The sequence below is a fragment of the Patiria miniata genome, unplaced genomic scaffold (genome assembly GCF_015706575.1).
Source record: "Patiria miniata isolate m_02_andy unplaced genomic scaffold, ASM1570657v1 HiC_scaffold_3, whole genome shotgun sequence".
Lineage (NCBI taxonomy): Eukaryota > Metazoa > Echinodermata > Asteroidea > Valvatida > Asterinidae > Patiria > Patiria miniata.
This window is the reverse complement of record NW_024037069.1, coordinates 13,758,751-13,780,699: the sequence shown is the minus strand read 5'-3', so window position 1 is coordinate 13,780,699 and position 21,949 is coordinate 13,758,751. Positions and strand designations below refer to the sequence as shown.

Genomic DNA, 21,949 nt, shown 5'->3' with positions numbered 1-21,949 from the left:
AAAACAGTTTGCTAGGATTTTTGGAGCATATAGAATGCCTCCTAACCAAAAATGTCTTTGCAAAGGGGTTTAGTTTAGTCAAGCATTATGGATATCTCACTTGATCTCAGGTAGTCTTGTCTTATAATGTCAGTCATGGGAGATGTCATGGGAGACAAGAAGATATATTTGGAGCTGCCTGGAGACGCACTTACTTGTAGACATCGATAACCTTCTTAAGAACCATTATTGATATCGGAAATCATCTTCTTTTTTTGCAACAGGATATTCAGCGTGTAAGCACCAGTTACCCCGCTCTATCCAGCACAGACCCCAATCTCAAATACAAGAACCGATACACCAACATTGTGGCTTGTAAGTCATCATTCTTAAAATATTGTCATGTGTTTACAAGAACAAGGCAAGCCTAGTCAAAATGATCCCTGGGTGCTCAAAATTCTATTCAATTGCTTCAGAATGGCTATTCACTGGAAGTCTTCATGCAGATTTAGCCCATTCTTTTGAGTTATGGGATACTCCTATACGATAGCACCGCCCAGCACAAGTGACGGTCAGTAAGTCTGTCAGTCAGTCAGTCAGTGAGATACATGTACATGTAGGTACAAAGAGGACACCAGACTGGCCCTCTGGGACCAGCAGCAGTAGCAAGGGTTCTCACCATAGGGAGGGGGCGAGTGGGGGCGCCCAATTTCTGTTAAATCCGTTGACCATTGGTCACTTTAAATAGAATTTAAAAAATTGGGGGGGGGGAACAATTTTTAATTAAAAAAAATTGTTTGGAGGTGTGCTAACCTGTGCAATATGCTAACCATCATCACAGTTGCTGAGATAGCAATGTATAGATCTACTCTGTCTTATTTGGTCCCTGCTCACTTTAAAGGTATAGTCCATCATTTGTAATTTGTGCATTTTGTTCGTTTGAAGCAACAAAAGTGCTCAAAATCTAAAGAAGGGTACTGAACAACTAACCTGATGAAGTTTCAGCTAAGCTTCAGCTGTACATTCCGAGAAAAACAGCATTCTAAGATCTCAATTTCAAATCAAAAGTTACTGAATCATGTTTTGAATTGTTTTGAATTGCAGCTATACGCGACGTCGCGCACTGATCCGATGAATTATAACAACCGCGCGCGCGTGTGCGTCGTTCCAATACTTGTGCGCGCTGCGCTGAATAACAAAACGAACTACTAATTTAAATTTTCCTACGGTGCTTCTTAAGAATCACCGTTGGAAATGCCTTCTATCGTTGATATAATTTCACAGGGAGTTTAGTCCCCTTACTATCTTTCAACCAAGTTTGTTTTTCAACAATAATTACGCCAGTTACTTTTCGGATGGCTGCAAATGATTGACTCTAGCTTTAAATGATTTTTTCCCAGATGACCACACAAGGGTGAAACTGAGTGTCTTGCCAAACCAGCCCTTATCAGACTACATCAATGCCAGCTACATCGATGTAAGTACTCTACTCGTGATGCATTTCTAAAAGCCTATGCACTTTACAGTGGTACACCTCGGCTCTTAAGTTATCCAAGATTTAGCCTTCAGGACACCTAAAAGTCCTTTTAGGCTAGCTGAAATTAAATTATGTGTGACCCTGAATTTAATTTTAAGCAAGATTTGGGTTCTTAGGGATTTCCTTTACAAAAAGCTAATAGTTCTTGCAGCAAAGAATTGTGTTCATTTGTACTTAAGGGGTGAAAATGAGACTATAACTTCTAAAATGTTTCCCCATTTCTACATTCTTAAATGTAACTGTGTTGACAGTAATGCATAATGTAATGAAATTTTATGATATTTTCAGTTTCTTAAAAATGCCATTCTGCATTGAATATTTGCAGGGTTACGGCCGACAGAAGGCCTTCATCGCCGCCCAGGGCCCACTGAAGTCCACGTTTGAGGATTTTTGGCGGATGGTTTGGGAGCAGCACACGATGGTGATTGTTATGATCACCAAGCTAGAGGAAAGAGGAAGGGTGAGTGATGGGTTTCCTGTTTTGCTGTGGCAGGAGTGGTTAACAAAAATAAACGTTATATTTTTAGAATAAATCTGAGTCAAAATCACTTGAAAAATGTATCTTTGTAAGCCGCAAAGTTGTCAAAAATTTCTAAATTTGTGGAGATGTCTATTATGGAAAGGATGCACTAGTTATGAATGGAAAGAGGGAAAGGTTCAACACAGTGGTCCGACCAGAATGTGATATTTTTAGATACAGGTGTATATGTTAATTTTGCATTGATAAAAATGCCATTTACATCTAGCGGTTCAAAAATGACTCACTTGTGGTATATTGACTGCATGATGGGTAAAACTAGCGTAAACAAGTTGTTGCTGACTTGCTTTCACCAGTATGATCTTATCTCTTAACCCGAACCCCGAGGCTTTTTGCTCGGATGCAACCTCAATTCTGCAAAATCCTCCAACTGCCTCCATGTAAAAATTCAGGCATGCAACATTTCCTCGGATCCGCTGATTTCCTCGTTTTTTACTTCTCATGAATGCCATTACAAATTGAAAAACACTGTACAAAGTCTTGTGTGGTTTGGAGTTTCCTCGTTTTTTCTGAATTCTCAGTTGCATACAGCCTCAATCATACCACTGCCTCAATCCTGATATTATCTTGCAATATTCTCCAGCAGTCACGGTTAATACGTTGAGGCAGTGCAAATGATATCCTGAAGCAGTGGGGCAAATAGGCCTAAATTTATGCATAGCTAAGCATAAACAACACAAGGTCTGGCTTAAGACCTTTACATAAACAGCCATGCATTAAGCCATACAGCATCAATCCTTCACAATCCTCCACGTAGGCAAAAAGGATTCTGCACAATGTGGGCAGGTTAGGCTTAAAGAAAAACTTGAATATTTGATTGGGAAAAAGAAGGAAACGTACACACACAGGCATTCAATTTATTTTGTAGTGAAATTTTACCTTTGTTTGTGTATTGAAGTAATAAACAGGATAGACAAAATAATCCGATTTCTTGATGCATTGGCACTGTTGCCAAAATTTAATAATTTTTTTTTGATTGTGAAAAAAAATACATTAATGTCATGATGTGATTTGTCTCCCTTTGCAGCGGAAATGTGATCGCTACTGGCCAGCTAAAGGAATGCCTGAGCGCTACGGGGAATTTGAAGTCACACTGGAATCCAAGGAGAAGTACGCTAGTCACATGGTCCGTTACTTCCTACTCAAGCACAAACACAGGAAGGTAATAGCAAGCAAGAAATATGAGCTGAATCATTAGTAGATTGGCTGAAAGTTTTACTTAAGACAAAGAAATCAGTTAGATTTGCAAATGTGCATGAGGAGGTCACTGGAAGTTCACAGTGATATTCGATAAACAATTTCTTGAGTGAGTCATATGTAGTTTCGAGAAGAGTCGCGTTGAAAAAGAATTCCTGCTGTAGTCATCGAAATGGAAACTAAAATATGCCCCTTATGTAAATATATATGAGCACCAGAGGATTCTGGCCTCAGTTTTTATTGTAGCATTTGACGGGTAAAAAAAACAAAGTGTTACAGTTAAGGCCGAACAAAATCAGTTCTGCTTCCAATTACATTCCTTTCAAACATAGGGTCAGTAGGTCAGAAAATCTTATCATTTTGCCAATTTTTTTGGGTGATGATTGAATGGAGTATTCAATTATATGTGTATATTGGGTCTGAATTATTTTCACTTGTGCCAGGAAAGATATCGAAAGTGACCCTCAAAATTGAGAAAACCTTGCCTCACTTAATGTAAAAATACATTTAAGGTCGATGATTTAAAAAAAAATAACAGAGAATTTAGGTCCCGCACAGATTAGGGTACCGGTTGGTCAGGTAACCGGAAGCAGAAGTATTTTTTTTTGGTTCGGCCTTATGCATGTTAGCTTCTTTTGTGAACAGAAATCAAATCAAATTTCACTGCGGTTTTGAAGTCGTGAAGGGCGTTCATACAGGTGTGGGCAATTTTTTCTTTTCTTTTTTTAAAATTAGACCAACTTTGAGACTTTTCATTTTCAACTTCCCCCAGAAAAAGAAAATTCTCTAAAATGCCATTCAATTTATAGCAGAAATAGATTCTAAAGCCCATCCGTAAACCTTTAGGTATCCTTCAACATAAGATATGGAGAGCCTAAATGAAAATATTTCGTATTTTTTTGTCATTTTTCATCCTACATTTGGTATAAATCTCAAGTGAGTATTCTGACATTTTGTCCGGGGCAGTCAGGTTGTTATGATCATTCATGTCTGATTTCGTGTCTCCTCACAACATTCAGTGGTACTATTACCAGAGGCTTTCCACGGGCCCAAAAAATCAACCAGACTTGGTGTCTGGGCCGGCATGTTGTTTCAATCACGTCATCGAAACCTTAACTCAAAATAAACCCCCCCCAAACCCACCTTTTTCCCGTGTTGTCAGCATGGGTCTTGCGGCAACGATGACGTACCTTCATCAATTACACCCCTTCCTTTTGAGATTTGCCAGTGACGTACATTGGAACTGTTTTCATTTGTCACCACCAGCAACAGCCCATTTGTCGAAATAAAAATTTCGACAAAGTACCTGAAGAAGCTTTTGGTTGACAAAAACAAATTGATTAATACTTGCCCGAGGACTACAAATCTTCCAGAATCTTCCAAATTCCAATATCAGCCATTTATCCCCTGCTACCGGTACATTTTTTTGTGCAAGGTCAAAGTGGCTAAGCACTACTTATAGTCCTAAATCCACCAAAACACTCTCAAACTGAAGTGTGGACATCAAAAGACTTGTTCTATTACGGTTTTATCATTCAGTTTCAGTTTTTTTGTGTTCAGCATTTCAATCTTGAGCAGGATATCATTTTTCATCATCCTTTTCAATTGGACGCTGCTTTCACTAGTTCTCAAAACTTAGATACATTATGTCCATTAACTGGGTTTTTTATGTCACGGTAAAATTCTGAAACCAACAACTGCTAACACATAGATGCAGAACATTTAAAAAAATGTGTCCAAAAAAAAAAATTGTTGGTGAGAGATCAATCTTGAAGGAAATGTTTCTGGCTGTGTGCTACAGTTAGGTCCCTGCTACAATCCGGTTCGTTAGTAAAACGTCATACACGCGCGTGCACCACTGATTACTAGCGCCGATTGGATAAACACGTACAGTAAGTTGCGTTGACTTCCGGTTCCAATGGTTCCAATGCTACTTAATGGGCAGTGGGCGTGGTTTAAACTGAAGTGATGTCACACTAACGAACTGGATATTAAACTCCAAATGCCAGTTGCCATGGTTACTTTATTTGTACATTTAACAATTTCATTTCATCTCTTCATCCCCATTTCTATTCCACACAGGAAGCTCAAACAGTAGGTTTCCTCTTTTTCAATAATTGTTGATGTTTCAAAAAACTTTGTCTTGAGCCCAGAAATGTCTATCATCTAATTTACTTTTCAGTGTCTCACTTATTTTCACTTCTTTTTTTCAGATAAAACACGCATGAGTCAGAAATAACAAATCACTCGTTTGAAATGCAAGCCAGTTGTGTTTTTTAATCCAGCCAGTCTACACAAAACGCAATGAATATTTCCAATTGTATGGTGCACAATATGATAATATAAGTGTAGAAGAAATTCCGCTTTGGGGTTAATATTCTTGTCTGTTCATGTATTTTATAATATTTCTTGATCAATTGCCAAATTGGTTTTAATGTTAATTTTTTTTAACACAGATTTGTCTTCTTCTTTTTTCACTCCAAATCTGAAATGGCATGCGCAGTTTATAGAATTTGCATGAAACTGTTATTACAAAGGGAACCAAATTCCCTGCACAGTATGATTGTTGACTTTTTTACCTTTTGGAGAGAAAACCAAGGTTTCAATCTTGGTGTATCTTCTGTCCTTTTTTAATTTTTTTGCTTGAAAATACCACCTTTCTTCCCAAAGCCAGGGATGTAACTTCAATATACCTGTTGAACTTGCCAAGAGAATTCTTCAAAGTTTCTCGTAATTCCCCGATAGTTCCTTACTTTGGTTTTTTCTTTCTTTTTTTCGTCCTTGCTGCTTATTTCCTTTCACCAGGATATAAACAATACAGTAGGTGTCAAAACAAGTGTCCTCAAGAATATTTTATACAGTTTGGATTAAGCCCAAATTAAATACATAGTGTTGGGCTCTACCGTCCTTAATTTTGCAAATGAATAATCAAGAAAAAGATGTGTACCTTCCGTCTTTCGTTTTTCTCTCAAAGAAGGGGAAAGTATTATTTTCCTTCAGTCTGTGGCCTCTATTATCTCAATGCACACAGATGTTAATGACCTAGGTAGTGCTTGTCGTTTGAATAAGCCAGTTCGGTATCTCGATGAAGTACTCCAGGTCAAAGGTCATTCAAGATAAAATCGCTGATGTTACGTTAATGCCCAGTCTGCCCGTAAGGCCAAAAAAAAAAAGACTCCGGTTTCTGGTATGGAGCTTGCCCAAAAAGTGGTGCGGCGACGCGGCTTTTTTTTTTTTTTACCTGATTTTTTTGCTTCAAATGTCGGCTGATGACTGCAAATGGTGCCCGACTAAACTTAGTGCTAATATATGGGAGTCCAGAGAGGCCACATAAAGCTTATTCTCGACCATAACCCAATCTAAAAACACGTTAAAATTGTGCAGCAGCAGGATTCCAGTCAAACCAGTGAGTTTGGCGGTTTTGAGACATCATCTTTTATTGAAAAAAAAAACTTTTTCATTTTGCCGACGCGCATGGCTACGGCGACGCATGCGCATACCAGAAACCGGAGACTGTTTTTTCCCCCCAAGCCACATGAGCGTCATACGCCCTGCACGTTCATGTGCCTTCGATGAGCGTTTGATTATCTTGAATGACCCGTGTCCCATATCATTGTACACATGCACAGTTGAAATACCAATCTGGCTTATTGGGGCAGACTCACTGTTAGTGTTGGCTACACTTGATTAGTCTTATTTTCACATCGAGCATGATATACTTTCATCTTTGACTGTGTTCATATGCACATTGATGTTGAAGATAATGTTCACTCTCTCATTTACAATGTGAAGTTTTGTGTAGAAATGTGTAAATGTGAAGACTGATTAGTTAAATGCATGACACTGTTGAGTATTTCTGTGAAAATAAAGTAATTTTATGGCTGTGTCAATTTTATTTTTAGTTGGTATTGCTATCAATCAGCTATCAATGCTCTGTACAGGGGTGTTGCTAGAGGGGTTTGTAATGCTAATATATAATACTACCTATTATTTGATAGTATTCAACACAGTCTGAATTAATGTAGGCTACCTTTCAGTGGTCTGTCAGCAATTTTCTTGTCACACCCCCCCCCCCTTCAAATTGGTCTGGCGACGCCCCTGAATCCGTAGCTTGTGTTTTGCAAATCAAGTTTGCTTGAAGATAATTTGTTGTCTCAAGTGCCTTTTTCTGGAATAATCATACATTACACATTTCATTATTTTATATGTTTTATTTTGGTTTAATATGTCTGGTAATGAAACCAACGATTCCTCAAAAGCGCCCAAGGCACTGTAGCTCGCAAGCCTGGAAATGCTTGTGTAGGGAAGACAATGAGAAAAAAATTGCAGTTTTAGAGGTGGGAGGAAAACCCCAGAAGAAGTGTATTCTAGGGAAACCCATGGAATCAGGTAGGGACTGAAAACCCAATCCACATGTTGGCCCAGGCGGGATTCGAACCCAGGTCACGGTGGTGGAAGGCGAGGAGAGTACCACTACGCCAACCTGACTCCCCATACATAGTATTTTTTTCACTGTGGTGTTTTATGTTTCAGTTTGTGAAATTGTCTTTTACGCTCTCAGTTTGTTTTTCCTTTTTGACATCTTTCCTTACATATGCAAACATGTTGTTTCAAGTCAGATTACATGGATAAATTCTAAATTTCAGATGATAGTTGGTTTACTAAAGGGAGCATGTGTGCTCTTTCCACTGAAACTTTCCCCCCAAAATGATGTTCAATATTTGGGCAGGGCAACAATTTTTTTCTGACATGAGTTCCTCTCTTCAATTCAAAAGCCTTGGCTACACTCCTTTGTGTTTCTTTCCTTTAAGTGGCTATACAGATGGAGAATCTTGTTCTCTGTCTCCCTTTTTTATCAATATTGGCATGAGAGCTTTTTTTTTCTCTGCAGATGTCTTCCACTGTCAGATCACTATAGTAACAGAACTTTCTGCCGTCATGGCTTAATGCATGTCGCACATCATCAGTATTTTTTACTCAGAATATCAACTAGATTTATGAAAAGTTTTGATCTCAGAAAGAGTTAAAGTATTGAATGTGGTTATTTTGTTCCATATTTGTTTCACAACCTATAGCATGGTAAAGCTCCTGAACGCAGAGTGGTGCAGTTCCACTTCACTGATTGGCCAGACCACGGAGTACCAGCCTACACGTTACCGGTGTTGGCATTTGTCCAGAAATCGACGGCGGCTAATCCTGAGGATGCTGGGCCGATGGTGGTCCATTGCAGGTATGATTCTCATGATACGCAGTGGGGAATAAATATTGTGGAGATACTTGACAGTTCCCGCAAGGAGGTTCAAATTTGCTTTATCCTAACAATCCCCATCCTGTCAAACTGCAACACCAGGGTTTGTTGGAATCTGTTGGAGTGAGTACTGCACCAGTAAACTGATTATGCTTTACATGGGGTTAGGCATACCACCAATAATCAGAGGCCAACAGTTTGGGTGTAGAGTTTACCATATGGTGTTGGAATTTGCCCGAGTGAGGAAGGTTCCCAGAAAATCTCTCTAGGAGGTTAGGGTAATTTACCAGCGACAGGTTCCCAGAAGAGATCCATTAACCCTAGCCCTGACAGATGCAACACAGTGCAACAAGTGTAAAACTCTACTTTGGTTGGTTTCTTGGTTGGTTCACCTCCTAAATGCTCCGCGTGGGAGTTTATACAGGAGGCCAGAAGCACCGGGGCAAACCCCTTCTCTTAGCGATAAGTGTCACTGGGTTCTTTAACGTGCATTGGATTACTCAACACACTGGACCTACGGCTTTACGTCCCATCCGAAGGACAAAGCAATAATGGTTAAGTGCCTTGCTCAAGGGCACAATTGTCCACCCGGCGGGCTCGAACCCATGCCACTGTTGCCTCTGAAACACCAGAGCATGAGTCCGGTGTTCTTAACCGCTAGGCCATGACACTCCACTCTTGCTGCATTGAGCCAATCACATCAGTGCACTAGCTGCCAATTCTGAGACAATGAGAACAATGCCACAGTTGTATCCTGCTGCAGTTGGTGACCACAGACTCTGAGGCAGTTTGGCCTCGGGACAGTTGATCTGATGGATCTTATTGCACTGGGCAGACTCCCAACTTTAGCAAGTGTTGCCTGTTGTTACATTGGGCAGGGTTTACCAGCCAAAATACCCTGAAAGGGTTGAGGCCAATTTACACATACACAACATCGTCTCGCGACAATGTCGTGCGTTTTTATAAATGCACACAAATGAATGAGAGAAAAGATGCACAACTTAGTCAGTTATTGTGAACATGCTCATTGAATTGTACGTACTTTGAAAGACGTGCCACATTGTCACGCGACAAAGTTGCATAAATTGACCTTTAAAGTGAAGCAAATAACTTTGCACTGAAATGACTCCATGCATATTTATCAACTCCATGCATCTTTATCATTGTCCATGTTGTCTACATCCACAGTGCTGGAGTAGGTCGTACAGGCACATACGTTGTGATTGACAGCATGCTGAAACAGATGCAAGCTGAGAACAAGGTCAATGTCTTTGGCTTCCTGAAGCGAATCCGGACGCAGCGGAATTACCTCGTGCAGACAGAGGTAAGACAGACCAAATTTTAGTTAGGCAAAATTTCCGATTTATTTTGCTAAGGCCAGTTTCATCTCTTAGTGTTGTCTTTGAGTCCATCACAAGTCCATTAACCCTCACCCATAGTATGTGTGAAAAAAATTGTTAAAACTGGACAATGCACGACTGTTTGGGTTAACAATTCGATCCACAAGTAACAAGTTCAGTCACAAGTAACAGGGTGTGAACAATAAAAACCGAATGTTTTTCTCACGGTTCATTTGAATAGCTTGTGACTTGACTTGAGACAGGATGACTTGTGATGAACTTTTGAGGACTTGCGAAGGGATTTTCTACAAAGTCATGCAATTTTAAGATCTATGAATAATGCGAGTTTAGTGATTTTGCACTGTAACGTGATTACGAAAAAAAACAGATCAGCTTTCGCCGAGGGTAGTTGCAATGAACATCAGATTTTCTGTCACCAATTTTTGAATTTTTGAATTGTTGTGACCATCAGGAGCAGTACGTGTTCATCCATGATGTTCTCCTGGAGTGGCTGAAGGCAGGCAACACCACCGTGCAGGGGGCAGACCTGAGACAGTACACGGACAGGATGACGCTACCTGATGAGCAAGGCAAGGTCCTACTGGATGAACACTACAAGGTATGTCACTCAATATCATCTCTCTCCAAGCATGCAACTTTTCCTCGGATCCGCTGATTTCCTTGTTTTTTTTACTTCTCATGAATGCCATCACAAATTGAGAAACACTGTACAAAGTCTTGTGGGGTTTGGAATTTCCTCTTTTTTTTCTAAATTCCTAGTTGCATTCCTCTCTCTCTCTCAAAGACGTTTCAATATATTTTCTGGTCCCAGAGGGCTAGGCTAGAGTTTTCTTTGTAAATTCTTCGACGACTGACTGACTGACTAACTGATACTTGTGAGCCGGGCAGTACTATCATATAGGATTACCCTGTAAGCCAATGTGTGACGAAATCCAGCCTGCACTGTCTAGACAAAACGCATGAAAAGATTTCCTGCGAGTAGCCGTTCTGAATCAATTGAATAGAATTTGTATGCACTCTGGGACCAGCGTTACAAGGCTTCCCTTGTCTTCTATTTTGTACGGCCGGTGCAATTTTATTTCTGATTATTTATATATTTTGTTTTTGTTGGTCTTTGTAAGTGTTATTTTTGAGTTTCAATAAATAAGAGCATAATTCTGATTATTTATTTCATTGTTATTAGATTCACAAATTCCTTTTGTCTGCTGTAGCTTGGTCAACAGCCTGTCATTGTTTATTGTGCAGTGAATAATACCAGGCATGTTGCTAATGAAGGCTAATGAGTTGCCATGGTTAGTAATAAACCCCTTCTTCTCTTCCTTGTTTAATTGCACACAGACAACAGGAGAACATTTTAACACATTTTTTGTTAATTGCCACGAGTGTTGCTGTAAAATAACTCATGCCTTGAAATTTCTGATTCCATGCAGCCTTGAAATATTCAACTTTTGAGATGATGATCTATGCATAAAGTGTATTATTATTTATACCAGGCTTCCAATGGTAAAAAAATCAGCCTATCGTGTGCTTTCCTAAAAAGTACCAGGATGACTGCATTATGATGTCAGTAAAGAACCCAGGTGAGGACAATATTACTTTTGATATTGTCCTCATCTGTGCAATTTCGCTGGTTCCCGCACGATCTAGAGCGTAGAAAGCACTGTTTTCAACCAGTCATCAGAACGTAGGGCGGGGTACCATTGCGCCTGCACGCGGACACAGCACGCATCACTAAGGTATACGTTCACTGCACTGCAGTGGCGCGAAATGTGCTTCGGTAGCGAAAAATATTTAATTCCATAAAATTTGAGAAATCAAGACAGTTTCCTGAAAGTCTTTTAAATCATTTTAACCTAATCTAAATAATAATAATATCAGATGGCTTTTCTTCGAGGGATACAAGTCTATATTGCACAAGCTATAACAATATTGCATTTATCTTCGACTCGTGCAATATTGTGACAGCTCGTGCAATATATTCTTGTATCCATCTCAAAGCCATCCAATATTATAAAATAAATACAAACATTGACAGCTTCAAGTGGTGTAGTAAAACTAGGCCCCAGAGATGATCTGTGATGTGTTCTATTTCTAAGGGCAAATTATGCAAAATTAGAAAGCATTGGTTGGGGTGGGGCATTTTCACGTACACCACAAAAACAAACAAATCACAAAATAAAGTTTGAGAATATTATAAATGAAATAGCGTGTAAGTGCATAAGGTAGATGTTCAAAAGATCTGTGTCACATAGCTTGGAATGAAAGTTTTCTCTTGGCATCATCTACATGTAAATTGTCTTATGGATGATAAGGCTTTAGTCATAAGTGAGAAAAAGTAAATTGTCTTATGGATGATAAGGCTTTAGTCATAAGTGAGAAAAAGTAAATTGTCTTATGGATGATAAGGCTTTAGTCATAAGTGAGAAAAAGCATTCAGAAAATTCTTGACATGTTAGTTGTCCACTTCACTGATTTGGCTTAAGTTAGTTCACTTAAGGAGTAAAATTCTCTCATTCTTTTAAAAGTTGTAGAATGCGAAAAGGCTTTTAGAAAAGTTGTTAAAAAATCACTGTTTACAAGTGCAATTGTGGCAGTGCGGAACGCTGGCATATTGCCATGTTGTGGTGAAAGCATGGTGCATCATTCCAAAGGCCTGACGGCCAGACTAGAGCGCAGTGTTCACCAGTCCCGTATCTGTAGTCATTGTCTGGCTGATCCGGTGCCCAGGGTATGGTGTCTACTCCAGTGATGTAGTCCAGACAGTCCCAGTAACCTTTAAAATAGGAAAAGAAAAAGGTCAAAAGATGTGTGAAAGTAACAAATTTGCGATGGAAATTGAAAATGGTCAAATAGCTGTTTTCCTGTCATCCAGCCTGAACTGTCCAAAAGCTCCAAGCATAAAGTATTTATAAACAATGCATTTGGTGTGCAAAATAAAGCATTTCTTTTATATGTGAGTTCTAGTCTAAATGTAGTCATTTCTGATTTGGTTTTTTGGCCTCTCCATGAAGTACATGAATCTAATAAGGAGCTTCACAGTTTTAATAAAAAAAAAGTTATACAGAATTATCCATGAGCCTCACAAAGATTTGTTGAGTTGGTATTGGTTTGATGTTACTGGCTGAAATATCACAAAATATAATGGCTTTTGAACTTTCCTGACAAGTTGATGCCAGTACGTTTTCAGGGACAAATTGCATCTCACCGTTCTCACGATTAGGTTTTAAAGATACAGAATTGCAAACGGAAAACTCAGCTAGTAATTGTTGGCGTAATTAGTGATTTGAAGAGCATACAGAACAAGGGCCTACCTTCGCTGTCAAGATCGTTGCAGTTGATCCAGAAATTTGTCTGTGCCATGGTCGCAAGGAAAGCAGTTTCCTCTTCAGACCATGGCAAAGCCAGCTCACTGCCCAACTCCTCGCAAGCCTCCTGTGCGTTGCTCCAACTCATAGCATCGTCAAGGAGTTTGTAGCATCCGGCCCCCCACAGGCTCCAGGTCGGAGGACAGACCCACCCAATGGAGGCCACGCAGCTTGCACTGCACAGCACAGGGCAATAAGTTGCAAGGCAGAGGCTAGCCAAACCCAAAATAGAGATAGCGGACCCTTGCATCTTCCCCACTTGGTGTTTGGATATGAAATGAACAACATCTCGTAAAGTGAAAAATTTCTCTTCATTACTAAACAGTTACACATATGGACCCTTCCTGTCTTCCATCAAACGGTGCGCAATGACATCACATGAGACCAATGACATCACACATTTTGGTCAGGTGACCACAGGTGGGCGGAGCTTAAGGAAAAATCTGGAAAAGTCTATTGCAACGTAACCGTGGCCCAAACAACATATGCTGGTCATTTTAAAAGCCTTCTGCGTCACATAGCTGCCTCTTCTATTGTTAGCAATTGCCATGGTGATGGACAAAAATGCATCGGTACCGGTAGTTGTATCGATCTCCTTGAAACAATGCACCGCGTAGTCTACACTTGCTAGATCACCATGGCAACCACAGAAGGGGTAAAAAAAATAGACACAAACATATTCCTTCGAGGGGATGAAAAATGCTCGTTTTAAAAAAAAAACTTTATAGTAATGTGACACCCGGGGGTAGGAGTCAATAAAAGAGATAGAGGAAACGTCCTGTAGCTCCTCTCAAATGATTTATTTCATTCCTGAAATGAGAGGAGAAGATGTCATGAGCTGGTGTCTCCTCGAATACAGAAGTGAGAGTGCAGTGGTCAATAAATAAAAATGTTTAAATAAAACTTGTCTAGCTGTTGCTAATTAATAATTATAAAGTTAATGTCAAACAATCATTGTAAAAGTCAAAAATAACTAAGTGGCTAAAGCAAACAAAGTGTTTATGAACGTAACCTAACCAACAGGATTGCCGCCATGTAGCAGCAAGGCCATATTAACAAAAAAATACAGAAAATCGGACAAATAAAGTATTGCAACTTCTAAATTAAAAGAGTAACACTAGTGCTTCCTTACTGAATAACTACAAAGAGGATTGAAACAGGATTGTCAGTAAAAGGGGAATAAATTAGGTGTATAATTCTTAACAATCTGCGTCATCAAAATTACTCTTGGAAACGAAACATTTCTTATCCAAAAAAAAATGCACATTGGAACAGAAAACTGACTCAGGATAATGTGAATCAACTGGTAAGGTAGAAATAAAACAGTCAATGCAATTATTTGTAAAACTAATGGATAAAAAGAGAAAGTGGTGCTAATTTACCTGAAATGAAAGGAGAAGATGTCATGAGCTGGCGTCTCCTCGAATACAGAAGTGAGAGTGCAGTGGTCAATAAATAAAAATGTTTAAATAAAACTTGTCTAGCTGTTGCTAATTAATCATTATAAAGTTAATGTCAAACAATCATTGTAAAAGTCAAAAATAACTAAGTGGCTAAAGCACACAAAGCGTTTATGAACGTAACCTAACCAAAAGGATTGCCGCCATGTAGCAGCAAGGCCATATTAACGGAAAAATACAGAAAATCGGACAAATAAAGTATTGCAACTTCTAAATTAAAAGAGTAACACTAGTGCTTCCTTACTGAATAACTACAAAGAGGATTGAAGCAGGATTGTCAGTAAAAGGGGAATAAATTAGGTGTATAATTCTTAACAATCTGTGTCATCAAAATTACTCTTGGAAACGAAACATTTCTTATCCAAAAAAATGCACATTGGAACAGAAAACTGACTCAGGATAATGTGAATCAACTGGTAAGGTAGAAATAAAACAGTCAATGCAATTATTTGTAAAACTAATGGATAAAAAGAGAAAGTGGTGCTTATTTACCTGAAATGAGAGGAGATGATGTCATGAGCTGGTGTCTCCTCGAATACAGAAGTGAGAGTGCAGCGGGCTGTGGGCCAAGACGGATTGTGTAATAATCCGCATAATTTGAATAATAAAAGAACCTAATGAATATTTAAAGAAAATGGGGGGGGGTGGTTCTTAGACCGTCACAGTATTTATTTATTTATTTATTTATTAATTTATTTATTTATTTATTTATTTCTTATTTTAACTGGGTAGCCCATTCAGTGGAATCCACTGATCTCCCATGGTTCCCAGTAAAGAGAAGACAATGTGAAGAAATTACAGTTTTAGAGGTGGGAGGAAAAGCCCAGAAGAGTATTCTGGGGAAAACCCACGGAATCAGGTAGGGACTGAAAACCCAATCCACATATTGGCCCAGGCGGGAATCGAACCCAGGTCACAGCGGTGGAAGGCGAGGAAAGTACCTCTACGCCAACCTGACTCAACCTGACAGTAACAAATACATTATTAATAACATTATTCTTGTTCATAGGTAGTGTTCTAATATTCTGAGACTGTTGAGCATTTGCCTTACAATAGCTAATAAATTTAATGTATCTTTAAAAACATATTTTGAAAGGTTTTTTTTTTTTAGCATCTAATACTTAAACGTAAGTCCTTACTGAAATATTACATAAATTAAGTAACACTTATTTAAATTTCTGGATGATTGGTCATTTGATTTAGTGCATGACAACCCACAGGAGTTGTGAACTGTTCCTGGCACTGTACAGCTATATTGATCCTTGTGCCTGCATCAAGGCAACAGCCATTTTCTGCTTGACAGAATCAAAGTTTCACCGCTGCCTCCTCACCTTCCACTCACAAAAGCTATTATAATCAGCACCACCCGGGGTAGGAGATCTGAAGCAGTCAACAAGGTTTAGATTTATAACAAGTAGCAGAGTAGAGAGAAGAAAGGTTAGAAAGATTAAAGTTGATTAATCGAGTTGCATTAAGTATGAGATTTAAGTGAACGATTGATAAAGATAAACTAAGATATTATGGATAAAACTAATGACAATAATTACTTGAATTTAACCGTTTGGGTAGTTGACAAAGCATAACATCAACAGGCCTTTAACCAATTAAACTGGTCATCTATTATTTTCTAACTATCGAGATGATAGTAAACAAAAGACACTTGAACAAGCAACAAATGTCAATCTTATAAATCAGACTAAATGATGTACTCATTCTATGTATTAAAAAAGCTAAAGCAAAGATGTGATTACTTTAATTCATAAACATAATAAAAGTTAATTTTTAAGAATTTATACATAGTGAAAAGGACTCCTTCAACCCAAAGTCATGCTGTAATTCAAAATTACTTATGTGGTATTAAATGACCAAGAAAGACATAAGAAACCTTTACAGATCCCACATGTACACAAGGGCGGATCCAGGGGGGGCCAAAGGGGGCCATGGCCCCCCCCAAAACGAAATCAATTTTTTTTTTTTTATGTGACATCGCAATAACGGCAGGCAATGAGTACACCACCATCTTTTCCTAAAAAAAAACATTGGTTAAAGTGGTCAGAAATTGCCTCAGATCGCACCACAGAGCATCTAGAATCCCAAAAAAATTTCGGGGCCCTTAAGCGGGCCCCGAACCCCACGCCGTAATTTTTTTGACCCACTTTTTGACATCGCAATAAAGGCAGGCAATGAGTACACCACCATCTTTTCCTCAAAAAAAACATTGGTTAAAGTGGTCAGAAATCGCCTCAGATCACACCACAGAGCATCTAGAATCCAAAAATTTTTCGGGGCCCTTAAGCGGGCCCCGAACCCCACGCCGTAATTTTTTTGACCCACTTTTTGGGGGGAACCAAAAATTTTTTTGGCCCCCCCCCAAAATTGTGTTCTGGATCCGCCCTTGCATGTACACTACACTTTCAAAAACATTTTGCCTCCCAACTGGTGGGTTGGGAGCCAGGATTACTGTAATGTACATGTGTCTTACCTGAGGACATTTTTAATCACCATTTTGATTAGAAGACTCAACTGCCATAACAAAGATGTTTCGTAAGATTTTAAGTGCCCTGTGTGTTCTTTAAACAGTTGTGACAGGTTTTTTTTTTTTTATACTTTTCCATCCATGCACATTGTAAATTTTCTGTGACAATTTACGTTCATTCAGTGATTTCTCAAAACCAAATCTCTTTTACAGATTTCAGCAGTAAGAAAGGACGTGTAATATCCATGACAAGCCAATTAACCATGACAACTAATAAATGATTCAGAGGAATGATCCAAAACTCCTAGTCTGTAATCTCCTTGACCATTATAAGAGAATGGATGTACATGAATAAGATTTGAAAATACATGTTCAGGTGTTTTCACTGAGCTCTGAAAAGCTCCGTTACGGACATTACATAACGCTGGAATTGCCTGGACAGGGACTCGGAATGGTGTAACTGGTAATTCTTCCAAGTTGTACTCAAATCTCACAATTTCCAATAATATATTTTTTTGTGCTCCACAGTTCATCGCTACTCAAAAGATCCGGGAGTACGAGTTCTCCAAGGCCCGCCATGCTCTGAATCGCAGCAAGAACCGAAGTAAACTCCTCCCCATCGAGAGGAACCGAGTGTCCATCTCGGGCGTGGCTGGGCAGGACAGTTCTGACTACATCAACGCATCGTTCCTACAGGTATTCATTCTGTGTAGGGCCTGGGTTCTTTTCTGGGCCCATTTTCATGGCTCTGCTAACCACAGAGTCCTTGCGCTTAAGATCACTGTTCTGTGTTTTTCACACCAGCAAATAAATTATGTGCTAACCGTTTCAATACAGAATCCTAAGTTATGGGATGTAGGCGTGGGCACAGGCTTAAAATCCTGGCTAACCTGTTACATATGCTAACCGTAAGAGCAAAATTGTCTGCTACACTTTCCCCAAGGGGCTGTCCATAAAGTACTTACATTGTACGCACAAAAAGTCAACTTTTTAGACAATTTTCAATGCATAAAAGCTGGTCCTGGTACATTTAGGTATTATATATTATGAGAAAGTACATTGATTTTTTTTCATTACAATAATTATTAAAAGCAAAGTGTCGCTGGGACCCTCTCCATCCCTTATGCATGGTGGATGCAATATTAACAACCCCACCCTCCTATTCATGCGTACATTCTTTATGGACAGGGCCCCCCACCCCCCAAAAAAATTTGGATTTTGGGCTCTTTGGAAAGGACATTGAACAAGCTTTCCTATGATATATAGAATATTGGAATCGGACACAATCAGATGGAGTTATACGTATTATCAGTTTCCAATTTTTTTCAGGCCTTGGAAAGTAAAAAAAAAAATTCAAGAAATTTGCAGATTAAGTTTCCAAATGAACTGCTTAGGAAAATAAATAAACTTCATTGAAAGTGAAATGAATTCTATCTTCTAATTCCTAAATCGGAATTTCGATAAGTTTGGCCGGTTCATTGTATCACGGACTGTATCTCAAAATACGGCCGTGCGACTTCTGGCTGGTTTTGTGCTGATGGGTCAAAATTTTCCTTTCAAAACTTTGCCTTCTTTTTCTTTATTAATGTACATGTTCCATCCCATTGGGTCTGATGTTGCTGCTTTGGGTCAACTGGACCTTTGTTGTTTGTCATTCTTTTCATGTTTTGCCAACTTAACTAAACTGCCATCATTTAATTGGACAGGGTTACCGTAGGAACAAGGAGTTCATAGTGACCCAGTACCCGCTGAAGGACACCATGACAGAGTTTTGGCGTATGCTGTGGGAGAGCAACTCAACGACCATCGTCATGCTAACGGACAAGGAGGAGGTAAGACTAGGCTTTGCCTCCAAGACACTTCTTTTAAATTGACAGTTGACGCTATCCTGCAGTTCGTTATTCATTCTTATTTGTAAATGTGCAATAACACACAAAATCTCATGAATGTTTTCACTCAAAAAGGGGGGGGGGGAATATTGGCCACTGAATTCCTTTGCCGGTATGTCAGTATTCCCAACCACTCGGGAAATCGGGAAAACCTTGAAAATGAGTTTCCATTTCTCCAGTCGGGAGAAAACTCAGGGAATTTGTGGAAAACACCAAATATCAGGGAAAACTCAGGGAATTTGACAGTGACTCAGAAGGGAAAGGTTGGGTGAGTTTGTGTTACATACCCTATGTGGACTTGTGAACAAAAGAGGTCCACATAATGCAGGTTGTGTTAACCTTATGTGGACTAAGCCGTGTCCACATAAGGTTTTGCCCTTTCTGGAAAACAGGTTTAGAGGCATTTTTGGGTTAGGTTTATCCGTAGCAGAATGAAGAGAAACACTATAGGGAATCATAGAAAAAAAATTGGGTTAAAAGAGTTTTCACAGTTTAAGTAAAGTTATTTTTTGTACCGAATTTTCTTAACTACACGAAAACAAAGCAATGTCCACACAAGGTATGTAACGTAAGTCTGGGTGTGTGTTCCTGCATGGCATTACGCCTGAGGACAGACAACAAAAGGAGCACAAAGGGGCCATTGATCCTCGAAGGAAGGTGCCTATTGTCCTCGAACGCAGGTTTGTGTGCTTAGTCTATGGGAGAGTGTTATATTACAGGGACAAAGGAAAACACAAAGCCAATCCTCGGAAGCATAGCAAAAAACGACTGGGTGTGTGTGTGTGTGTGTGTCTTGTGCCATGTGTCCACGTTGTGTTCATTGACTGACTGGCTATGGTGGCTTTTGAGTGTTTATGCAGTGTGAATACTACACACCTCTCCAGACAATAACAATTGGCTGCGCTACACCACCTCTTGACTTCCCAGCAACCTTGTTAAAATTCCATGGGAATTTGTGAATTTGGTTTTCATAAAGTGGTGGGAACCCTACAAGTTCAGTCTTGAAATCAGTTGGCACTTTTTGCATTTCTTTAGGAATGATACATTTCTCATTTATTCCTCAAACAACTCAATGTTGATACTGTGTGTTTGTCCTTCAGGATGATAGCCCCATCTATTGGCCGACCAACAAGGATGAGTCGTTGACCTTTGGGACCATCAAGGTCACGCTGTGTGAGGAAGAACATTCCAATATGTCTTACATCACTAGGGAGTTCCTTCTCTGCTGCTCACAGGTAAAACACGCAATCTTAACCCCTGACCTGCCAGATGCAACAGGTGTAGTCTGTGGGACCTTGCTGGATTGGGCCATCAACACAATTGAATTAATTGCCAATTGTGAGACGATGGGAGCTAGTCTCATTGACCAGTACCACAGGACCTTGTCCTGCTGCAGTTGGCAACCACAAACTCTGAGGTAGTTTAGCCTTGGTATTTTTTACCTGTTTGATCATGCTACACTGGTCATGCCTCTCACTTTGACAATTGTTTCATGTTATCAGTTATTGCGTTGGGTAGGGTTTTTAGACAAAATACCCTGGAACATTAGGGTTAAAGAAACATTTGGGGAAAAGAGTAGAATGGAGAAAGTTGTATTTCAGTACTTTCCATGTTAACTTCCTCCGGAAAAGTTTACACCTCTTTTTCAGGAAGTAGTTTGTTATTTCTCTTGTTCCCATCACCACAAATCATCCAGTTTCACTACAATTACTGGATGTCACTTTGTCATTGTTGTCACTTTGCTCAGGACGATGACCAGTTGACAGTCAAGCAGTACCACTGTAGCTACTGGCCAGATAGCTGCTCACCTCTCCACACAGCATTTGACCTCATCTACGCGTTGGAGGAGAGAAGTCGTATGCTGGCGGTGGTCAACAAAGATGTGGTTGGACCAATCACGGTCCATGATAGGTAAGTCATCCATTCACAAGGATCGTACTTCCTTGTTATTGTATTTAGAATTGTTGCTTTGTGAAAAGATTGGTAGTGCCTAAATTGGCATACTTTCTTTATAGTTCTTTACTGTTGTTTGGGAGGGTTGCTTTTTTTTTGACTTAACACGTAAATTTCCCCATTACTATTTTTTTGTTAGGCAGCCTTGGGTTTTAAGGATTTTGTACCTGAATGTTGAAGCCTGCTTAATATTTTGCAGGTTCTTAGCTGATTTATACTAAGCAAATCAAATTACCTAAGCAATATTTGGTGCTTAGCAGCTCTATGACATAGGGCCCTGGAGATTGTGTGAATGAACACAATATTCCATTTGAAATTAAAACTCGATTGCAATATTCGTTTATTTTTGTTTTGTTGCTTAGCAAATAAAATCTGCTAAACCATGTATTTGTGCTTAGCCTGATATTTGTGTACCTGACATTTCAATGGTTCTGGTCGTTCATATCTGCAGGTTTGGGGGGCGGCAAGCAGGCACGTTCTGTGCACTCTCCACCTTGCATCAGCAGCTTGCGATGGAGAACAGCGTCGACGTCTACAAAGTGGTCAAACTCTACGCCAACAAGAGGCCAGGCATGTTTGGAACAAAGGTGAGATTCTCTTGTTTTTAGCTGTCCCACAGTTTGGTCTTTGGGGTAGTTTCAATTTTTTCTTTCCACACGAAATGATGATTTCAAATTTCGGTTGTTGGTTTGTTTTTATTGTTGATGATACAATTATTGAGATTTTATTCTGGGTGTTAAAGAGACCTTATATATTTATTCCCTAGAAACATTTGCTCATTCGATTTTTTGTTTTTTTGTATTTTTCAATTCCTTCTGGTTCAAATAATAGGTTCCTCAAAAATGCAAATTCACTGTCGCTTAGGAGCCTGAAGACACTCAAAATGAGAAATACTCGTTTTGGAGATGAGATAAAACCCAAAATTGGGGAAACCACAGGAACTGAA

General features: G+C 39.3%; 1 protein-coding gene across 2 annotated transcripts in view; it reads left to right on the top strand.

The window, feature by feature from the left end:
* Nucleotides 1-21,949, top strand: part of LOC119738688 (tyrosine-protein phosphatase 99A-like) — an 84,784-nt gene that overhangs the window by 58,287 nt on the left and 4,548 nt on the right. Inside the window, exons 16-28 of one of the 2 annotated variants that reach the window (XM_038213611.1) lie at nt 264-354; nt 1,380-1,456; nt 1,842-1,976; nt 3,082-3,216; nt 5,334-5,345; nt 8,327-8,481; nt 9,688-9,823; nt 10,312-10,458; nt 17,690-17,857; nt 18,868-18,993; nt 20,151-20,285; nt 20,798-20,961; nt 21,455-21,590. In XM_038213611.1, the coding sequence (XP_038069539.1) occupies nt 264-354; nt 1,380-1,456; nt 1,842-1,976; nt 3,082-3,216; nt 5,334-5,345; nt 8,327-8,481; nt 9,688-9,823; nt 10,312-10,458; nt 17,690-17,857; nt 18,868-18,993; nt 20,151-20,285; nt 20,798-20,961; nt 21,455-21,590 (1,617 nt within the window). The remainder of the gene's footprint in view (nt 1-263; nt 355-1,379; nt 1,457-1,841; nt 1,977-3,081; nt 3,217-5,333; nt 5,346-8,326; nt 8,482-9,687; nt 9,824-10,311; nt 10,459-17,689; nt 17,858-18,867; nt 18,994-20,150; nt 20,286-20,797; nt 20,962-21,454; nt 21,591-21,949) is intronic. The other variant, XM_038213612.1, reaches the window with a different exon arrangement.